Raw genomic sequence first — 21276 nt, forward strand, 5'->3', positions numbered from 1 at the left:
TAACAAGGCAGTGATGGGCTGGACTATTCGAGAGAATTCGGGGATAAACCTGCGGTAAAAGTTAGCGAAGCCTAACATGCTTTGCACACCTTTTACGGAGAATGGTGATGGCCATTTGAGAACTGCATCGACCTTCTTTGAATCCATACGCACTCCACCAGGTGATAATATGAATCCCAAGAATTCAACTTCAGTCACGTTGAAAACACATTTTTCCAATTTAGCGAAAAGTTTGTGTTGACGCAATCTTTCGAGGACCATTTTCACGTGTTTCCGATGTTCAGATTCCGATGAAGAATAAACGAGGATGTCGTCAATGTAAACAACAACACACACATCTATGAGCTCTCTGAGGACATCGTTCATAAAATATTGAAAGGCGGCCGGGGCATTGCAAAGTCCGAAGGGCATGACCTGATATTCAAATAGTCCATACTTGGTGCGGAAGGCCGTCTTCCATTCATCGCCCTCTTTTACTCGTACCAAGTGGTAAGCTCCTCTAAGATCCAGCTTTGTATATATGCATGCTTTTCTGACTTGGTCCAGGAGTTCAGGGATCAAAGGTAACGGATATCTATTCTTAACGGTGATCTGGTTCAGGGAGCGATAATCTATACAAGTTCTAAGGTCTCCTTCCTTTTTTGGAACGAAGAACAAAGCTGAAGAAGCAGGGGACTTGGAAGGACGAATAAACCCATTTGCCAGGTATTGATCCAGGTATTGTCGAAGGTGAAGGTTCTCAGGCTCGGTGAGGGCATAAATTCTACTACAAGGAGGAGTAGATCCAGGTATCAGGTCTATCTGGCAGTCATAAGACCTATGAGGAGGTAGAGAGTTAGCCTGATCCTTCCGGAAAACATCTTGGTATTCTAGGTATTCGGGAGGTAACTGGGGAGTCTCTGAAGAAATTGCTGCCAGTGCAACACCAGGTGGAGGGTGACAAGTAGAGACACATTCTGGAAACTGGACCGTTTTTGCTCGCCAATCGATCAGAGGATTGTGTTTCTCTAACCAAGGTATTCCTAGAATAATCTGAAACTGAGGGGCCTTGATCACATCGAACACAATCTTCTCATGGTGTCCATCTTGACTTACTAGCGTCACCTCTTGAGTGGTATGCGTTACTGGCCCGCAGGCTATCTCCGTACCATCCACCGTAGTAATGACGTCCTTTACAGCCTTGGGACAAAGAGTTAGATTCATCCTCAAAACCATTTCATGATCCACATAATTGCCGATGGCACCGCTGTCGACGTAAGCTTCAATTGCATGTAATCGATCCGGATTATCAGGGCTAATGAGGACCATAGGTATCACGAAATGCGAGGTCACGGAACTGGTTTTCACGCTCGGCAAGAGGACCTCTATTCTTGTCGGGCGAGGTCGTTTCCCTGCTCAGAATTTGTAACTTTGGTAACTGCAGCTCCTACTGCCTTCTTGGCAGGTTTCACCGGACAGTCTCGAAGAAAGTGCTCTGAGTTTCCGCAATAGAGGCATAATTGCAACTGTTTTCTCCTTTCCCGCTCCTTTTGTGTTAGAGGACCTTTCAGACCCCCTATTTGCATGGGTTCCCCGGGGCCTACTCCTTTGGAAGGAGTTGGCGGTTTGGAAAATACTCGAGCATCAAACTTGGAACGATCGGCCTTCCTGTTCTGCAGTCTGTGATCTATTTGAACGACTAAGTCTATATAGTCCGAACAATCTTGTGGGGGATTCACTACTTGGGCTAACACATCTTTGAGCTCTCCACGTAGACCTCTATAAAACAGCGTAATCCTTTTGTCCTCAGGCCATTGAGTTTCCACTATCAGTCTGTTGAAAGACGCAATATAAGCCAAAAGGTCTTGATTACCTTGTCGCAACGAAAGAAGCTCATTGTCCAAGGCCTGCCCTTGTGAATGTCTTGCGAACAGTTTTTCCATACTGAGCTGAAAAGCTTGAAAATCATGGAGGACCGGATAATCTTGATTTACTAGAGGGATCGACCAGTCTGCCGCATTGCCACTAAGGTACGAAAGCACGAAAGCTACTTTAGCTTGATCAGTTGGAAAGGCTGCTGGCCGGCATAAGAAATGCAACCGGCACTGATTGATAAATACTGCAAACCTCTTTGGGTCACCAGAAAATCGTTCGGGCGGAGCCAGAGGTACATTCCCAGGTAGGTTGATCTGCACTGGATTCATAGAGGATGTAGAAGGAAGATTTCCCCCAGATGCGGGTAACGGGGTCTGTCCGGCTTGTGACTGTAGCAATTGTCTAGCGAGATCATCTGTTCGCTCCTTGGAAATAATCAGTTCCCTTCTTAAAGCGTTGGTTTCCTGACGGGCTGCATGCACTTCTGCCCTTAGTTCCCCAAGTAACTGGGCTAGCTGGTCGGTATCCGAGGTTTCCATAGTGCCTGGACGGGAGTTTTGTAGTAGGCTTTGCGTTCTGTAACGCTCACCTGATTCCCGTAGAGGCGCCGGTCTTGACTGGGCGTATACCGTATCTGCAAAGGTGATGTGTAACACACGGCTGGCTCTTTGGGCTGGACCTCTGTGCACTGTATGTCTGACTTGAAGGGTAAGATGTCTGCAGATAGAAAATATGGGATTAAGGAACTGGGTTATTGAATGTCTCTCTCTTCTTCCCTTTCTCTTCTCCTGTAGAACCCCAAAGGTTAACGCTCTCACCTTAGGTAAGTGAACGCCGTGCTCTCCATCTGCCTCGGGGCAGGGTACTGTAACCAGTTTCTTCACTGGATAAGGGGAGCAGGCCTCTTGACTTCAGAGGACTGCTGTCCGTCGTTTACTGCACGAACGGTAAGTTTCGAGTAATTCTAATGTCTTTAAAGTCTTTAGTAATGATGTTTCTTGTTTTGCAGGGTTCCGGCGATGGCGGATGACGGGCTGAAGTGAGTTGAAGATGGAGCCCGTGTGATGAATAGAAGCGCCTGGAAGCACGTAAGTAAGCGCTTGTTGCCTGCTTCACGATGCGCTCTAACTGTCTTTTTATTTTGCAGGTATAAGTTCGGAGCGGCTGCAGGGTGCCGGAATACCCGCTGGGTTAGATGTGGAAAGAAGTAATGGCACGTGAGTATTAAAGTTCCCCAATGTCTTTTAACGCACCTTGTTTTGTCTTTCAGATGCGGGATGCAGCGCCAAAGGCCTCCGGAGCGTGCAAAGAGTTGGAAGCTTTTGTCTTTCAGATGCCGGAATGCTGTGTGAAGACCTCCGGAGCGCACGAAGAGTAGGTAAGCCTTTGTCTTTCAGATGCCGGAATGCAGCGCGAGGCGTTGGTGACAGCCGATGGACCAGGTAAGTGAAGAGCTGTCACTGAAGACCGTAATGCTAACCTGTTCTTTCTTGTCTTTATAGGTGTTGCTGAAGACTGGATTCAGGATGGTAAGCCTTTTTCCTTAGGCCCAGGATCAAATGCAGAAGACACGATGAACGTTCTGCTGCAGAGGATGCAGAATAACGCAAAGCAAGATTCATCCATCGGGTGTGGTTTAAATAGCCTCCTGTAGTGCTTAGGTGTCTCCTTCCACAGCCACGCCTAGGTAAGAAAAGAGTTCTTGCTTTCCAGAAGAGTTCCAGTGTTCTGAATCTAGGGAGTGGCTCCTGCCCCACCCAACAGGAAAAGTAGTTCCAAACAGAAGAGGATCAGAGGCTCAACTGGCAGGAAAGTAAGCAGCATGGTCTGCTGCAGGTAAGTCCACCCAAGCATTATGAGCCCGGCGCTTCCAGCGCTGGGACTGGGCATATTTATGAGCCTGGTGCCACTGGCGCCAGGACTGGGTCCAAAAGGTCCCAATTGGGAGTGGTTGGCACTCGGAACCTGGGTTATGGATCTGCTTCCAAGGGAGTTGGGAAAACCCTGACCTTTTGAAAGCAGAGATCATGACAGTTATGTTTCCAATATTGAAAACCATACTAATCCAAGTACTGTGTTTCAGGGAGACGACGGAGCTTCCACCACAATCGCAACATCTCATTTAGATGATGCAGATGTAAAGGAATCGTTGAAATAAGTCGATGAAATGTGATCATATTTGGATTTTCCTTGATTATTTTGGACAATGCCTCATTTGTGGTTATCTCTTTATATGTACCTGTGCCGTCGACCCCAAGTGTGTGTTGTGTTTCCAAAATTGAAAAGCATACCAATGCAAGTACTGTGTTTCAGGGAGATGCGGATGCCTCCTCTCCAATACAACCATTCATGGCAGTCCATGCAGAGCCAGAGGTATGGATACTGATAGTTCCATCGAAATAGATCATCACTGGTCGAATACTTGTCCTTTGATTGTTGCACACAATGTTTAAATCGTGTTTGGCTATTGAGATGTACCTGTGTGTTCGTCCTCACGTGTGTTTTATGCTAACAATATTTTCATACATAGTAATGAAAGTACTATGTTTCAGGGAGACGATAGAGCCTCATTCTGTGCTGTCTATGCGGATACAGAAAATATAGTCGTTGCAGCGCAAGAGGAAGGGAGGACATGCGGAAACGAATCGGAGCTACAGCGTGCAGATGTTGAAGGTCGAGTCAAAAAAGTTGCAAAGAAAAAAAAACAAAAAAAGGTTAGTTACAAACAGTTCATAACTTTAAAAAAATGTTTGTGTTGGGGACTATTTTATGTTTTTTTCCAGTCAATTCTACTACACTCCATCTTGTGTTTAAACTGAACATCCCTTTTCCAATCTCTCCTCCAGTTACCCGTGGGTGTCAGAACTAAACACACACAGACAGTGAAGCGAATGAGAGATGTGGCTTGCCAGACCGTGTACACTATGGAGGAACTATTAATTGAGGCGAGGCGTGTTCAGGCTCGAGATGCTCATGTCCAATGGCCAGAACATGAATTAACTGTGTTTGGAGACTACAGCAAAGTTGCATTGGACAATACCTACAGTGCGACCGCACCACCACAAGAAGATGTTATTGAATGTATTGAAGATAGCTCTGAAGTAGTTGCAGATCAAGTTACACAATCTACACCCGCCAAAAATTTGCCACCAAAAAACCTGTTGACATTGTTGTGTTCTCCCAACAATGTTGAAGTAATAGATGTCGAAATGACTGAGAATGAACCAGCCGCAGCATCCATAGATGCATCAGAACTTGATATCAGCGATATTACTTTCCAATGTGTTGAAATCTCCACAACGTCACAGGCCGAAACAACGTTGACGCAGGATGACAGTCTAATGAAAGAGAGCAAATACATTGTATTCGACAGTTGTTTGATGGAAATTATAAGTATGCTGAAATATGTGCATTCCATTAGAGGGAAAGTATGTGGGAAGCTATTGATTAATGTGACTCGTCAAATAAAAGGCAGTAACGTCAAAATTAATGCCGACTGTAGATTAAATCATAGGGTCTCATGGTCTGCACAACCGATGCTGGGGAAACTGCCAGCAGACAATCTACTGTGTGCAGCTGCATCACTTTTTAGTGGCTCAAGTTTTAGAAAGTTAGAGGCTTTCTTTCAGTTTGTGGGACTCCATTTCATTTCTAAAGCGCTGTACTACATATACCAAAGTGATTATCTGTTTCCGGCCATTAGTGATGCTTGGAAAATTGAACAATTGTCTCTAGCAAGTACATTCGAAGGCAAACAATTCAGGCTAGCCGGCGATGGACAGTGCGACAGCCCTGGATTTTCTGCCAAGTACTGCACCTACCACTTTCAGGACATGGATAGTAAGAAAATTGTGAGTTCGGTGGTCGTGCAGGTAACACAATGTACATCATCAGTGGCCATGGAGAAACTAGGATTTATAAAATCAGTGGAATATCTACAATCAAGGGGAATGCACATCGACCTCATAGCCACGGATAGACACATTTCAATTGCCAAGACAATGAGAGAGCAGTTCCCACATATTATTTTTTTTTAAACTTTTATTTTTGGTGGCAAAGGTTACGTGGTACATACATCAAGGCAACAAGCACAAGTAAGAAACATTAGGTGGAGCAGTGCATGAACAGTTGTACAAAATCACAATAATGTCAGACAATAATCATACAAGAATCATATGAGTACGAGTTTATGTTGTAGCAGTGGGCACTGAAGGGGTGGGGGACGATCCAGAGCCGGGTGTGCCTTCACTACGACTGTTAAGGTACGAATTGAATTCCACCCAGATATTCTTAGGTCGAGAAGTGACGGGGAGCATGGATATAAATTCCTCCTCACAGTTCCGTGCCCAAGTAAGCATATGGAGCCATTTCTGGTGGACCGGGGGAATGGGACTTTTCCAGCTCTGAAGTATGCATTTTTTGGCTATCATGCACCCAATATTAAGAAACTTGGCCAAACGTCTGGTGTCATCTGTTTTCCAGGCTCCAAAGAGGACGGCTAAAGGATCAGGGTCAATCACTGTGTCAGTGATAGCCGTGAGCGTTTCTAGGATGCTTTCCCAGAACCTCAGCAATTTATCACAAGACCAGAACATGTGTAAGTGGTCAGCTGCCGTCGCTCCGCAGCGGGGGCAGGGGTGCGCCGTATCACGGGCGAACCTCGAAGTCCTGTGTGGAGTGTAGTACAGCCTATTTAGAAGTTTGTACTGCATGGCGCGAAAACGGAAATTGAGGGAGACTTTCCGAGTGTGTAGGCACATATCCCTCCAAACCCTATCTGATATTTCTAGATCTAGTTCGCCAGCCCATTCATCACATGCCTTGAGAGTGGGAGTAGGGGTAGCCTCCTGTAGGATCTTGTAAAGTGATGAGACTACTCCATGGGCACCTCCAGAATTGGCAATATATGCAATGGCTGAGTTGTCTGGGGGCTCATCGGGGAATGTGGGCCATTTGGTGCGAAACGCAGCTCGCAGTCTGTAGTATTGGAGAGTCTCCAAGGCGGACCCGGTGTGCCCCGGTTTCCAAGTTTGGGGGTCGATGAACCTGCCCTCGGGGTAGAGGTCCGTCAGTGCTTGGTATCCCAACATCCCCCAGTGTCGGGCCAGTGCCGCATCATGAGTGGGTTCCAAGCCGGGAAAGGCCCATACAGGAAGCCACTTGTAGTATGGAGAGGCTTCAGGTGTCTGAAATAGCAAGCGAGCCCAGGCTTGAAGGGTCGTGCTGATTGGGTCAATGGGAGAGTCTGGTGTGTAGTGCCGATGTAGTATGAGGGACATTAGATTGATACCAGCAGCTGCCATTCGTTCCAGTTTGATATGGGGACGCACCGGGGTGCCAGGGTACCAGTGGGTGGCATGTTGGGCCTGTGCCGCGGACCAATAAAGTGACAGATCTGGAGCCGTGAATCCCCCTTGTTTGTATGGGAGTGCCATGTCCATCCACTTTTTGCATACTGCGCCAGAGTGCCAGAGAAACGTACACGGTAGGCGGTGAGCCATGGCGCTATTAGCGCCATGGCACATGCCGGTAAAATACCGGCACCGCCTTGGCGGAAAGGGGATTTACCGCCCCATTCCAAGGTTGGAGGGGCGGTAAATCCCCTTTCCGCCATTGCCCTTCCCCATTCCCATTTCTGCCCCATAGGGCTCTATGGAAATGGGGAAGGCGCTAATTACGGCACCGCAATTTTGCGGTGCCGTAATTAGCTCCGAGGTCCCTTAGCGGGTTGGATTTTAACGCCTGCAAGAAGCAGGCGTTAATTCCTCCAACCCGCAAAGGGACCTCGTAGTACGGCGGTAAGGGTTAACGGTCACCGTTGCCATTAACGGTGACCGTTAACCCTTACCGCCGTCCGTGTAATGAGGCCCATAGTGTGTGTAGTCTAGTAAAATATCGCCTCCCGGGCCATACGGGTACGTTGCTAAACGTATATAACAGTTTGGGGAGTAGGATCATTTTTATGAGGGAGAGCCATCCAGCAATGGATAGTGGGAGGGCACGCCACCGTAGGAGTTTAGTCTCAGCTATTTGTGATATCGCGGAATAGTTGTCGGCGATGAGGGTGGATTTGTCTAGCGATATTTGCACACCCAAATATCTTATACCATTCGGTGAACAGCGGAGGGGGTATTCAGTGGTGGGTTGTCGGGTGGACTTAGTGAGTGGGAAGATCTCTGATTTGGAGTAGTTAATAGTGAAACCGGAGTGGGTGCCAATGCGGGTGATGTCCCTTAGTATGGGGTCAAGGTGTGTTGCGGGGTCTCTGATGTATAGTAAAACATCATCCGCATATAAAGATATAATTTCAGGACTGTCTTTCAGTCTTATTCCCTTACGGGTGTGATGAACACGGACAAAGTCTGCCATCGGTTCTATTGCTAGGGCAAACAGAATAGGAGAGAAGGGGCATCCCTGTCGGGTGCCCCTGAAGAGTGTGAAAAGGTCAGATGTCAGTGTATTGGTCCTAACCCGCGCCACAGGAGAAGTGTACAGTAATTTGATGAACCTCATCATGTTTGGGCCTATGCCCATAGTCTCCAGCACTAGCCATGTGTATTTCCAGGAGACCATATCAAAGGCCTTCTGGGCATCAAGCGTAACCGCCACAGCCTGTACATCTTGATCAATGCGGGACATCACGTTAAACAGTCTCCTGATATTGTGGGAGGTAGACCTACCGGGTACAAAGCCGGCCTGGTCTTCATGGACTAAATACGTCATAATGGGCAGGAATCGGTTGGCTATAATTTTTGCAAAAATCTTGGTGTCGAGATTCATAAGGGAGAGGGGTCTATAGGACCCACATTCATTGTCAGGTTTGCCAGGCTTGAGCAGCACTGTAATGTCCGCCTCGCGCATGGAGAGGGGGAGGATAGAGGCACGGAGCGATTCATCCCAGACCTCAAGCAGCCTGGGGGCGATTATGGCGACGTGCTCTTGGTAGAAATCGGCGGTTAGGCCGTCAGGTCCCGGGGCCTTGCCTTTGGGCAGGTCAGAAATGGCTGTTACAATTTCATCTATTGTGATTGGGGAGTCCAATTCGTCACGAGTAGCGGAGGAGATCTCTGTGGTGGGGATCTGGTCGAGGAGTTCACGCATATGTTGTTCTGTGTGTTCAGCGGGTTGAGAGTAGAGGGACCTGTAGAACTCAGCGAACGTATCTAGGATTTGTTGGTCGGCCCATTGTGCATTGCCATGTTTATCTTTAATAGAGATGATCTGCGTCCGGCCAGATTCCCATTTTAATAGCATCGCTAATGTTCTCCCAGGCCTGTCTCCCTCACGCTATTTCCTGGCTGCCTGCGGGCGGGTAAAGTATTGTGTTTCACTGACAGCGAGCTTGTTGTATGCCTGGAGTTCATCGGCGACCTGCGCAAGTATGGCAGGGTCAGCCCTAGTGGCACATTGTAGTTCCAATTGCTTCAGTTTGGCTTCAAATCGATCCAATGCGGCTCTGATCGATTTCAGCACCCCAGCCTCCCGGGAAATGGACATACCCCTAATATACACCTTGAAGGCGTCCCACCTGATTGCAGCCGAGGTGTCCGAAAGAGAGTTGTGTTCAAAGAAAGACAGAATGTCAGCAAGTATTTCAGCTCTAAATACAACATCCCTAAGGGCCTCAGATTTGAAACGCCAGGTGGTGACGTCGGGACAGGTATCCCCAGCCTCGCCGAGAGTGTAATAGGGGCATGATCAGACAGTGTGCGAGGTAAAATCTGGGCTTCCACCACCCCACCCATGATTTCTTTTGATACAAGAAATAGGTCTATTCTAGAGGAGCTATCGTGCACTGATGAGTAGTAGGTGTAGTCTCTCCGTTGGGGTGTAGCTTTCTCCAAGCGTCACAGATGTAAAGTGTCATAATGTGGGCTTGCAGTCTGCGTGCAGCACCGGACAAGGAATGAGGAGCTATTCCAGTTCTGTCCAGGACCGTGTCGAGGATAAGATTGAAGTCCCCACCCCACAGGATCGGTATGCCCACAAATCCCAGCAGTATGGTGGTGATATTGTCGAAAAATTCGGGGGAATCCACATTAGGGCAGTAGGTATTAACAAGTAAATATTCTTTGTTAGCCAGAGTGCAGTGCAGTATTACATAACGACCTTCGGGGTCGGTGTAGTTTTTGTGCAGTGTAAACTTAATGGATTTGTGGATCATCGTTAGAACACCCCCGGATTGAGTGTAGTAGGAGGTGAAGAATCTCGCCGGTCCCCAAGCAGGGGCCAGGGTTCTTGGTATGAGGCCATTGGAGTGCGTCTCCTGTAGGAGCAGTAACTTGCACTTGTGTCTGTTAGCATACGCTATGATTTTACGGGCCTTGGTGTGGTCACTTAGCCCACGGACATTCCATTATGACGGTCGACATTGCAGTAGTAAATATCCTAACATACTGCACACATTTTTAGTGGACATCCCAGACTTGGCAGTGGTGTGTGCCCCAACGTTTGAAGTCGAACATGCATTCATGGGCCTTTAATGCTCGCACCATGCAACCTCGTATGCCTTTTTTAGATAACACCCCATTCCCGCCCACCTCCCTCCCCACTAACCCAAATTTAGTAGTGTAAGCACCAACCCACCCTCCCTGTGCACCGCCGGATCGACCCCAACCTGAGCCGGCTGGTGCAGGAGCCCAACAGGGGCTAACCCATAACAACAGTATAACAAACAGTGCAATCGCAATGGGGTGCGCTACTGCCGTGCGCTAGCACGCTTGGAGCCCGGTGGGATCCTTGAGAAAACAAGCAGTATTTGTGGTATAAAAATGCATGGTGCTGCAGCTATGCCAGGCCTGCGTGTGGAACAGAGGAACGTTACACTAAACAACAGTAGGAAGCCAACATGGACAAGATGAGAGGTTCAGTATTATGGTAATCTGACGTTTTCAAAAGATTAGGTGCAGTGAGTACAGCCAGGGCTACTTAAGAAATGTAAATAGAACAACCAGATACTTGTATAGCCATGAGGATGCCCGACCATAGGGTGATCAGAGGGAGCAGGCCTCAGATGGAGTCCAGTCATTCTGCATCATGTCCTCGGCGGGTGGATGAGGGGGAATGTGTGCCTCTATGAATTTCACCACCTCCGAAGGCACCGTAAAGACGTAAAGTTTGTTGTTGAATGTGAATTTCAGACGTGCAGGGAATAGAATGGCATAAGGAATGTTCCTTTCCCTTTGCAGTTTCTTAACTCCAAGGAATTGGCGACGTTCCTGCTGGACTCCAGGCAAGAAGTCGGGGAAAATTCGGATCACCTGCGAGTCCATTCTGAGCTCACCCTTCTCACGTGCGAGGCGGAGGATCTGGTCGCGATCTTTAAAACTCAGGATCTTCGCAATGATGGGTCTTGGAAAGTCCCCAGGCCTGGGACGTGGGGCCAGTGCCCTGTGGACCCTCTCGATCGTGAAGAAAGGGGACAAGGCCGGGTTGCCCAATAGATCCTTCAAGAGGTTCTCGACAGCCAGTTCGAGTCGGCCCTTCAGCGCGTTTTCCGGGACCCCGATAATGCGTATATTATTCCTCCTCGATCTGGATTCGAGGTCATCGCACTTAGCCTTCACTGACTTCATGTCCGTGACAAGGGTGGCCACCGTACTCTGCAGTGTGGCTACAGTGTCTTCGCTGGCACCAATTCTATTTTCGGCCTCAGTGAGTCGCGTCCCCTGTTGATCGAACTTGGCCCTAAGAGATGCCACATTCGCATTGATGTCGTCGAGCTTTTCATGAAATGCAGCAAAGTTTCTGGCTATAGTTTCCATCATGACTGTCAGGTCCGCCTGAGGCCCCTCCGCAGGGAGCGGTGTGTTGGTCTGATCGCATGAAGAATGGGCTGATTCAGATCTTGAGGTGGCTTTTGCGAATTTATCCATAGCCCCAGTCTTGCTGGTATTCCTGGATCTGTTGGACATTATGTGATTTATGACCTGGGGCTAAGTAGAGTGAAGGCCAAATGGAGGAGCCCACTCTCTTCTGAATGGTGTCGCAGTAGCTCACAGAGTCATCCGGAGATATCAGGGGAGGCCGTGTCAGGGGAGATGCCTCAATAGGTCACAGGAGAGCGGGCTGGCGTCGCGGGGCCCCAGGAGTGTATAACACGGTGAGGGCGCGAGGGCCGCAAGCGGAGCGGAGGGATCACAGGGACGCCCGTGCACGGCAGCCACCCCAGCTCCTCACCTCAAGCCAGCGGTCAATCCAGATGACAGGGTCCCTAGCGATTCCATCCGTCACCCGCGGGTGTCACACGCGTCTAGCGGCACAGAGCGGGGGAGATGTCCTCGGAGGTCCCGCGGAGAAACAGAGCCGCGGGATGGAGGGAGCCAGGCAGCGGCGCCACGGGAGCGCAGAGCGGCAGCCGGCCACGGGAGATCCCAGGCGGTGAAGTTTGACGCGGGATCCACCCACGCGTAGCAGGGCAGTGAAGGCGGCCCTCGCGCTCCAGATCAGCCCCAGCCCCCAGGCGACGGTAGGCCAGCGTCCAAGCGAGGGAGGCGGGTAGTAGGATCACGTGAGCCGCAGGGCCGCAGGCAGCGGCGAGCTGGCCCAGTCGGCCCACTCCGGGGGCCAGCGCCGACGGACCAACCCAGGCTCAGAAGGACCGGTTCGGGCTGAAATTTCACAGGTAGTGTCTGGAAGGCAGGAGCCGGGTTTGAAGATGGGGCAAGGTGTTAAACCGCAGATGGAAGCAGATATAGAGCGGCAGCACACGGAGCTGGAAAGCTAGGCAGCCATTTTGTCGGCTGCTCAACAGCGCCCCCCCAGTTCCCACATATTAAACATCAATTTGACGTATGGCATCTTGCTAAATCAATCAATAAGAAAATCTCGGCTGCGTGGAAAAAAAAAGGTTTTGAAAGTATTTTGAAGTGGAAAATATCACCAACCATCTTTGGTGGAGCTCAAAAACTTGTGAGGGGTTAGTGGAAATACTACTTGAAAAATGGCGGTCACTGATGCACCACTGTACCAACGTTCACCGCTGGACAGCAAATGAACATTTCCACCAATGTTAACATGGCCCTTTGTCCCCAGAGGAGGCACGGAAGAAGAAGTGGTTGATTCCATCTTCACCGACACACAAAGCCATTGAGAAGATTGTTTTCGACAAAACTCTATCAAGAGATTTGAGAGGACTGACAGAATTCTGTCACACAGGAGATTTGGAGGTGTTCCACAATATGTGCCTAAAGTACAGGCCAAAGCGCTTGCATTTTAGCTTTCGGGGCATGAAACATCGCACTCTACTAGCGGTCTTGGCCCATAACAGCAATGTCGGACGTGAACAATCTAGGACTAGGGGTAAAGTAAGGATGCCTCGCTACACTAAGGTGTTTTCAAAACGAAGTAAGCAATGGGTGATCAAACCAGTCTATGATGAAATGCAGTTCGACTTTGTGAAAGGCCTTATTGTTGCTGTGTTAGAGAAGCACAGATATGGAATTTTGGACGTTTCTGTGCAGAGCAGTGATCCATTGCCAACGAACATTGCGACTGTGCCATGCCCACCCGAAGCACAGCTGATTGTGATGTACAAATCCCAGTTTAAATAATTGCAATACGATTGTCTTTTTGTAAATAAATGTTATTGTACAGTGTACCTGTAAACCTAACCCCTACCTTCACCATCATGGGTGGCGAACAAACTGGGTGTCATCTTTGAATTCTCTCTATTCACCTCACATATGTGTATGTATATATTTTTCTCATGTCTCATCTCATGTAAATGTAAATGCTGCGCACTGTTAACGGAGGGGAGGCTTGCGTATTGCAAATAATAAAACAAACAAACAATAAATCTCACTTATAACTTAACTCCTGTGATACTTTACACTTTCCCTGACCTTCCCCAACAATTAAATGTCTCAATTTGGGCTGCAAAGCTCGCAGACAACGGGGACAAAATTGGGGCACTTAGAACGCGCCAGCCAAGCGGGCCGTGGCATTTGGGAGAGAATCCAGTTCGCATTTACACATTGAGGCGCACTACATAGACGGATTCTAAACTTCAAGTTCTCACAGATGCCTATACTACGTGATGTTGCAAATAAAGAATGCGAAGGACAGCGCCCAGATGAGGCCCACAAGTCGCACTGGAAGTATAAGGGTCTATTGTTTTTTGACCTTGAGACAGGGACCATGCCGAAAGAAATACATTTGAAGGGAGTGTGCAATAACGTAAGAGACGATAAGGCAGAAAATTCAGAAACTAGACCGAGTTTCATTTTAGTTCAGTATACGAAAAATCGTTGTCAAGAGCACGGTCCGTTTTACAGACTGCATTACAAAGAGACACAATGGAAATTTCAAATATAATGTAAGTAAATCTTTACACGCTTTTATACCGGAATGAAGATTTAATGAATGGATGCATGAATAAATGAATGAATGAAGAGCTAGGAAAAGCAAGTAAAACGTGTTTGTAGTGGGCACATAGGCATGCAGGTCCACTGGTTTCACCGATCTCGGTCCTTGGCCCAGCCACTTTTCCCTGCACTGCCTACCTGCACTATGGGACTGTCTCTGTATCCTTCAGCCCCTTCTCCCGGCATTTACCTTGCACTTGCCACCAGCTGGCCCTATTATTTAATTTGTATTCAACTAACCATGTACAGCCCTTCCCCATGCGCGATCAGAAAGACACCTGACCTAGTAGGATCGTTGTCTGTCTGCCCTTGTTCCCCACCTGCCTCGTCACGCCTAGAAACACTTGAGTATAGGCACGTTACAAATGCCATATCATATATCATATCATTCCTCACGCATGTAGACTAACTGTCGTTTATCATTGTGTGTTTGCCTCGATTGATCTCGTTACTTTTCACATTGATTTTAGAGACAAACATACTCCATTGAACTATCCTTGCAAGCAAATAGTTTCTGATCGGCCGTAATAAATAAAATGAGTAATATTAATGAAGTTTGGCTAGCGAGACTAATTATAATTTTTTTTTCATAACAGGTATTTGATCCCATTCTGCCACTGCCATCTGTTTGAGACACCGGCGGATGGATTCTTCAGCAGACACCTGCAGCTTCGTGTCAACAACTGGAGCACGATCACCATACTATGGGACGATCGCCAAGGGTCCACATGCCCTTATGCTGTACTAGTGGCTAGAAGCAACATATCAACCTTTAGGCTGGACTAGTGCCTAGCTGATGGAACAGCCTTGCGGTTCACCGTGCTTCCAAAGTGATTCCAAAATGAACACCCTGTGTACCATAAAGGAACAGCCCGTGACTCAAGATGAAACGCAACAGTTAATGCGGATACAGATAAAAGAAAATAAATGGCTTTCGGAGTTCATATGGCAATTGCTGAATATTCTCTAAACATTGAATGTCAAATAAATGTACTTTATCAAATGTACCGTGTTGCTGTTTCATTTTAAAGTACAGTTTCATATTCCGAATTGTGGCGCGCTGTGTTGTGAGTTGATCTGTGTTGGTTTCCGGGTTCTGTGTGGAGTCGCGCAGAAGACGACTAGGCGCGTTTGCCTACGCAGCACAGTAACGTCACGGAGAGAGGCGGGGAATATAAATGTTTTGATAATGTCAGGCTCAGGGGCGGGGGACTTGATTTAGTGCCGCAAAAGCAGGTCAGCCAGGGCGATGGGGGAAAAGATAGGATTATCAGAAAATGGCGGCTCCCTGGTGCTTGTTTTCGCGTGCGTTTAATGGACGAAAACTCAGGTAAGGTCCATAGGAAAGTTTTCTAAAATCGAGCCACTTAGGCTTAAAAAAACATGGCCGACCCATAGGGACAATAAAACTTTTTACTAGACCATGCCTTTAATGCGGGATTGCGCCAAATACAGTTTAAAATCCTAAACAGACTGCATTACACCCCTGCCAGAATCGCTTCATTTACGCCTGATGATCCAGGCAATTGCCCTAAATGTGGGTCCCTGTCAGCGGGATCCTATCATATGTACTGGGAGTGTCCAGTTGTCGCACGGTTCTGGGAGAGGGTTGCAGTTATGCTAGCTGAAATCACACAGATCCCCCCCACACTTGACCCCACAAAAATATCTGTTTGGTGATATTGGTAAAGGCTCCGAGAAAATTAGAAGGCTGTTTAATGTGCCATGCGTCATTGCCAAGAGATGTATATTGAAGGCATGGAAGAGCCCGAACATCCCCATGATGGACACTTTCCTGCGTGAGTTAACCTACATTAATGAATGTGAGGAGCAGTATGTGCTGACTCAACCAAGTATGAGCAGACCAAAGGACATCTGGGGCCCCTCAGGGCATACCTATGTGATATTCTTTCAGACACTGAAACAACCATGTAAATGCCAGATTGTTAAACATTCAATGATGATATTTTTGTATATGCGACCATATGATGTGTTAATTGGGTACCACTGTTACTGCTGAGACCATCAATAAAAAAATGTTTTTAAAAAAAATAAAAAGTCTATGGCAAAGTGGTCTGGGGACCCAAGATGAACTACTGAATATTAAACAAGTTGTCAAGCATGTAATGGAGTTTTGAATGGCATGGAAAAGTGGAGACCCAATAAGAAATAATGAATACCGAACAAGTTGTCAAGAACGTAATGAGATTTGAATGCTAAACAAAGGAAAAGATATGACAATATCAAATCGAATGAAACAGGAAATAATGTGCATTTGTGAACAAAATGAATTTAAAGAAACAGCATTTGAGAACAATGTGAAACGAATAAAAAGCAAACCATTATTGGATAGTGTGGAAGCTAGGTGTTTACCAGGAGAAATACCAGAAACCAAAGGTGTATGAAAGTCACATGTTGATAAAGCAAGAAGCCACTAAAGTGAAGCAGAAGTATATTTGGACTTGCGACATAGATGCAGAAAGGAAGCCTGTGTTGTCAAGGAAGTCCTATTAGAAAGAATGAACTGTTGTAAAGTGTGAAGGGTTATCAGTAGCGCAACCTGTGATGGGTGGACCGTGTGGTCTGACAACTGCGCCTAGACAGAGGAGCCCTACTTGGAGTCTCGAGGCTGACACTGGGCAGCCTAAGATTGTTGTGGTAGAACGAGAAGGCCAACTAAGCAAGTGAATGTGACTGTGAAGTTGAAACCAACTGTGTTGAACTTGGGCAAGGGGACCCCAAGACCATTTTGTGGAACTGTATTGAACTTGGGGAAGTGAACCTGGGGGCCATTTAGTTGGAACGGTCTTGAACTTGGGGAAGGGAGCTAAGAACAAACCAGGGGCTGGAAGAAGCCCAGAACTAGTTTGTACACAGTTTCTTTGGTTACTGACATTCCTACGCATTGTCAAGTATATGCTTTTGGACACAGACACACTTTTAAGTTGAACTTGCTGACTCAGACTATTCTTAGTTTATTTAGGTAGGGGAATCCCACCTTAGTATAGGGCAAGTTAGGCCTTACACAATCCCGACAGTTGAGTTAATAAAGATCTTTTGTTTGAACGTTGAATCTGTTGTCTTGCTTCATGATGCCTTCACAGTATGTGTCGGAGAAAGTCTTTACATGGGGTTTAAGCTCTGCCTCCATTTCCTCATGCAGGTTTTCCGGCATTGTAATTCCTGGTCTTGATTTGTGGCGGCTCTTGGTAGGCTCACTTGGGAAGGGTGGGTCTGTTCGCCCTATGAGTCACCAGTGGTCTAGGGCTTTTATGAATCTGCATAGGGTTGTCCAGCCCCGCTCGGCAATTCTGCACTAATATTCTCCCTGCCAAGTATGATCACGGCTTTGCACTCTCTTGCTTGTATGGTGCTGGAGTGTTTGTTGTGCGTCACCGTCATCGTCCCTCCCTCTTTCTGCTCTTATGGCTGGTGTGTCTGCTGTGTGTAAGGTTCACCTGTACTGCGCTCTCTCTCTGCCGATGCCATTGCTCGCTTGGCTCTGGTCTTTGTCTTCTTTCATGGTGTTTCTGTAAGGAAGAAGAGAAGAGGGGCATGTACCGATAGAGGCATGGCATGAGCATCTGGAGGTCTGCACAGAAACATCACGGCACAGGAAGAATGAATAGGGTTCCCCTCTGGGGCAGAACTGACTCCAGCTTGTCTTGTAGCAGACCACTCCCACCCGTTTTTGACAAGGCCAGGGAACTGACCATGTCACATTTTATACAGCAATAATATCCAAGCTGGTGTGTCAGATTGGGTGATAGCCCGGGGGCATTAACAATGAGCATTGATGACCTTACACCCAATTTGACAGAATACTGGCAGGTGAGAGAAATCCTAGCAGGCAGCCTTGGCAATACACTATGCCTACTCCCCCGGCATTAAGGCTGGCCACAACTGAAACTGTGTATGGCCAATGGTTGCACTTCAGCCACTTTATACAGACTTTTGTTAGTGAGAGAGACGCAGGAATGTTGCTGTTGTGGGCTTAGGGAATTCGGGAGGACCTTGATCCTGAAAGTTGCATGAGATGCTGCAGTGACTGATATCACTACTTGATTGACGCTTGAGAGCTTGTCAGATCTAACTACTGAACCGGATATATTGGACGCAAAAAAAAGGATGCACAAGAGGCACTTAAGCAATCATTATATCTGATGAAAGTGCAAGAAAGCCTGGGGACGTTGCACCATTTCATCTGTTTCTGCAATAAGGCAGACGAGTTGTGGAAAAGGGTTCCGAGTGAATGAACTTAGTTCTGGAGAGGTATGTCCCCATGAAGGCTTCCCTGTTCATTCTGGGCGACGACAAGGTAGTACATGACTTGTCAAAAGCAGGCAAGGCCTGGCTGTACAAGGGAGCATGCAGCAAAGAAATCACCCTCCCTGCCTCCTGGTAATCAACCAGGGGGGTGAGCAGCAAGGTTTGGATCCATGATCTGCTGACCCTGTCAAACTTTGAGAGGGTTGTCCTTAAGAGGCGGGTGAGGAGTAGGGGACTGGACACATTCCAGGCGATCTGTTGGACTTTCCTAGAGATGTATGATTAAATCAATGGAGGGGCTACTCCCACACCAATCATGCCCCTTCCACGATCAACCTCTCCTTAAAGAAAACCTTTGCAGAATACAGTAAAGAAATTCTGTTACTGCCCTACCCACCCACTGCTTTATCAAGGGTCTGGCAATGCCCTGTGATGGTATCCTATTACCTTTCTTCCCTTTTTTCCTTCATCCATCTGGAGAGGCCTGTGACTGCCTGGCTCTTACTGCACATGAATCCCATTGTATGGGCTTGCCCGAGGTTTATGAAATATTTACTATTTATTCATCTGTAATTGCAGTACCCTTTGCCATGTTGTCTTGCCTCCTTGGATACTGTCTAATGTGGTAGGTTAAACAAAGTAAAAAAAAAAGAAACAATCACAAGTGAACACATCTACTGTAAGGGTGCTTACGCATGTGTAAGAAAGAGCTTGCGACCATGGGACGGCCTTTATGGTGCATATCCGTCCGAGCAGAGCACAAGCACTGGGACTTGATGGCTGTGAGATGCCTACTTGTAGGATGTCAAGGTGAGAATCCATTCTGAAGATGGCAGTGAAGTACCAGGTAAGGCGCTTCATGATGTTCTTGCTTTTCACATTATAAGATGTGGCTTCAATGGGGGGTTAGGAATCTGGGATCAAGCCCTCTTTGCTACCCCACATTCCAAAGTCTATGTTTAGTTGACAAAAGCAAAACATTTTTTTCTGATTAGCCCCAAAGCACTCAGACTTAAACGGAGAACCTGTCACCTTTATTCACAGGTTTTTTTTACAGTTAATATTTTAACGAAAAAAACTCATTGAATTTTTATTTTTTTATTTTTGGCTGGGTTCCCCCTCAAGCCCCGATCCCCTTTAATTTTTTGGCTCTTCTCAAACACCCACACACCATATATATATATTTGTCTAACCCCCCGTGAAAAATCTGTGATGAAAGGACGTTGTACCCTCGTGAAGAGTCATCACCATGCCCATCAGGTACAGTTGACATCACCAGAGTGGGTCTATGTGACAGAAACTCCCCAAAATATTACTGCTCATCGCGCTGGCCCGATGAGCATCAACTTTAATCATTACATGGACTCTCCATAGGGCAGCATGCACACTTTTTGGTGTGGACTAACCACAATAGAGCAGAGGTATAGACATGAACTCCCCATGTAAGAGCTCTTGTGACCTGTGCAGGGAACTCAGAATGGTTATATTGTAACAGAGACAGGTTTCCTAAACCATGAGGCAACTGCGGGAGGTATCTCGAGGCCATAGCTTGGCTTTGAGTTAGTATGACTAGCGGTGGGGTGGGGGTAGTATGGAAGGTGAGGTCAGTGGCAGGCCTGAAATCAAACCTTAGGGTCTGGCCAAAAGAGACCATGGCCATCTCTAAATGTGTAGATTTCGCAATTAAGTGTTTATTTTACATTCATAATAACCTTGATTGACTAAAAGTCTTAAGCTGTCCAACCCCCTTGCTAGGTGTTACACCTTGAAGACATCAGCCATTTGTACATTCCTGATCAATGACTTCCTGGAGCGTCTGCATGCAAGCATTACCGTGTTGCCAGCTGTCGCTCTTTCGCATTCATTGCAAATTGCAATCTGTTATTTCTTAACACATGCTACATCCATGTACAATAATGACATTACAAAGCGGATTGAATGCACAATATTGTACCCAATGAAAAAGGCCTGCCAAAAAGCCCTCTGGAAGGTTCCCTGGAAGCCATACCTTACGATGGACGTCAGGTAACACAACACCTGCTGTAAAGTCTGCTCGGGCGCTTCTTGGAAGGCGGAGTTCTCCGGGCACGTGATTATCCAGCAGTCATCTTGCCCTCGACCACCTAGCCCCAAAAAAGCAAATCACAAAGTTTGCATCACTTGTGATGAAGAAATCAACAACAATAGCTTATCATAGAAAACGCAGTGTTCTAGTTCACGATGCAATGATATGTACAGTTAGTTAGCGGTAGTGCTACATTTGTAAAAAAAAAAGATGGGCCAGGGATAAAATATTTTCGAGCACGTCTCTGACACATTGGGGCAGGCGGCTTCACCCGCCACGACTACTTCCCACAGCATCAGCATATTTGGGTAGAAGCTGCAACTCCCACCGGCTCACTGGGGATGATGGATGCGCTGACTAGGGCACTTGTGCGATTTGCAGATGCCAGTCTACATAACATAACATACCATAACACAGAGAACATACTAGTTGTATCTTGAAAGTAGACCGGTGTTAAAGTTTATTTTAAACACATCATCATTATTAACATTTTGCATCCGATTCTATAGGTGACAAGTGGAATATGTTGACCATATATCCACAGAAAAAGTGAAAAACGTGCTTTCCTCCGATCATAAATTGATGAACAAATTCAGGCAAAATCATTACGGAATTGATCAAACTGCCTGTCCAACCCTGATATGATATGATAGGTTATTTATAACACGCTTTATACACAGAGGTTTCTAAGCGTAGACCCGGGGATCGAACCCGTGTTGCTTC

General features: G+C 47.1%; 1 protein-coding gene across 2 annotated transcripts in view; it reads right to left on the minus strand.

The window, feature by feature from the left end:
* MCF2 (MCF.2 cell line derived transforming sequence) overlaps positions 1-21276 on the minus strand; it is a 1935885-nt gene that overhangs the window by 1358886 nt on the left and 555723 nt on the right. For both annotated transcript variants that reach the window (XM_069612795.1, XM_069612794.1), the window contains exon 3: positions 20497-20611. In XM_069612795.1, coding sequence (XP_069468896.1) covers positions 20497-20611 — 115 coding nt within the window. The remainder of the gene's footprint in view (positions 1-20496; positions 20612-21276) is intronic.

The sequence above is a fragment of the Ambystoma mexicanum genome, chromosome 5p (assembly GCF_040938575.1).
Source record: "Ambystoma mexicanum isolate Mex_15411 chromosome 5p, UKY_AmexF1_1, whole genome shotgun sequence".
NCBI lineage: Eukaryota > Metazoa > Chordata > Amphibia > Caudata > Ambystomatidae > Ambystoma > Ambystoma mexicanum.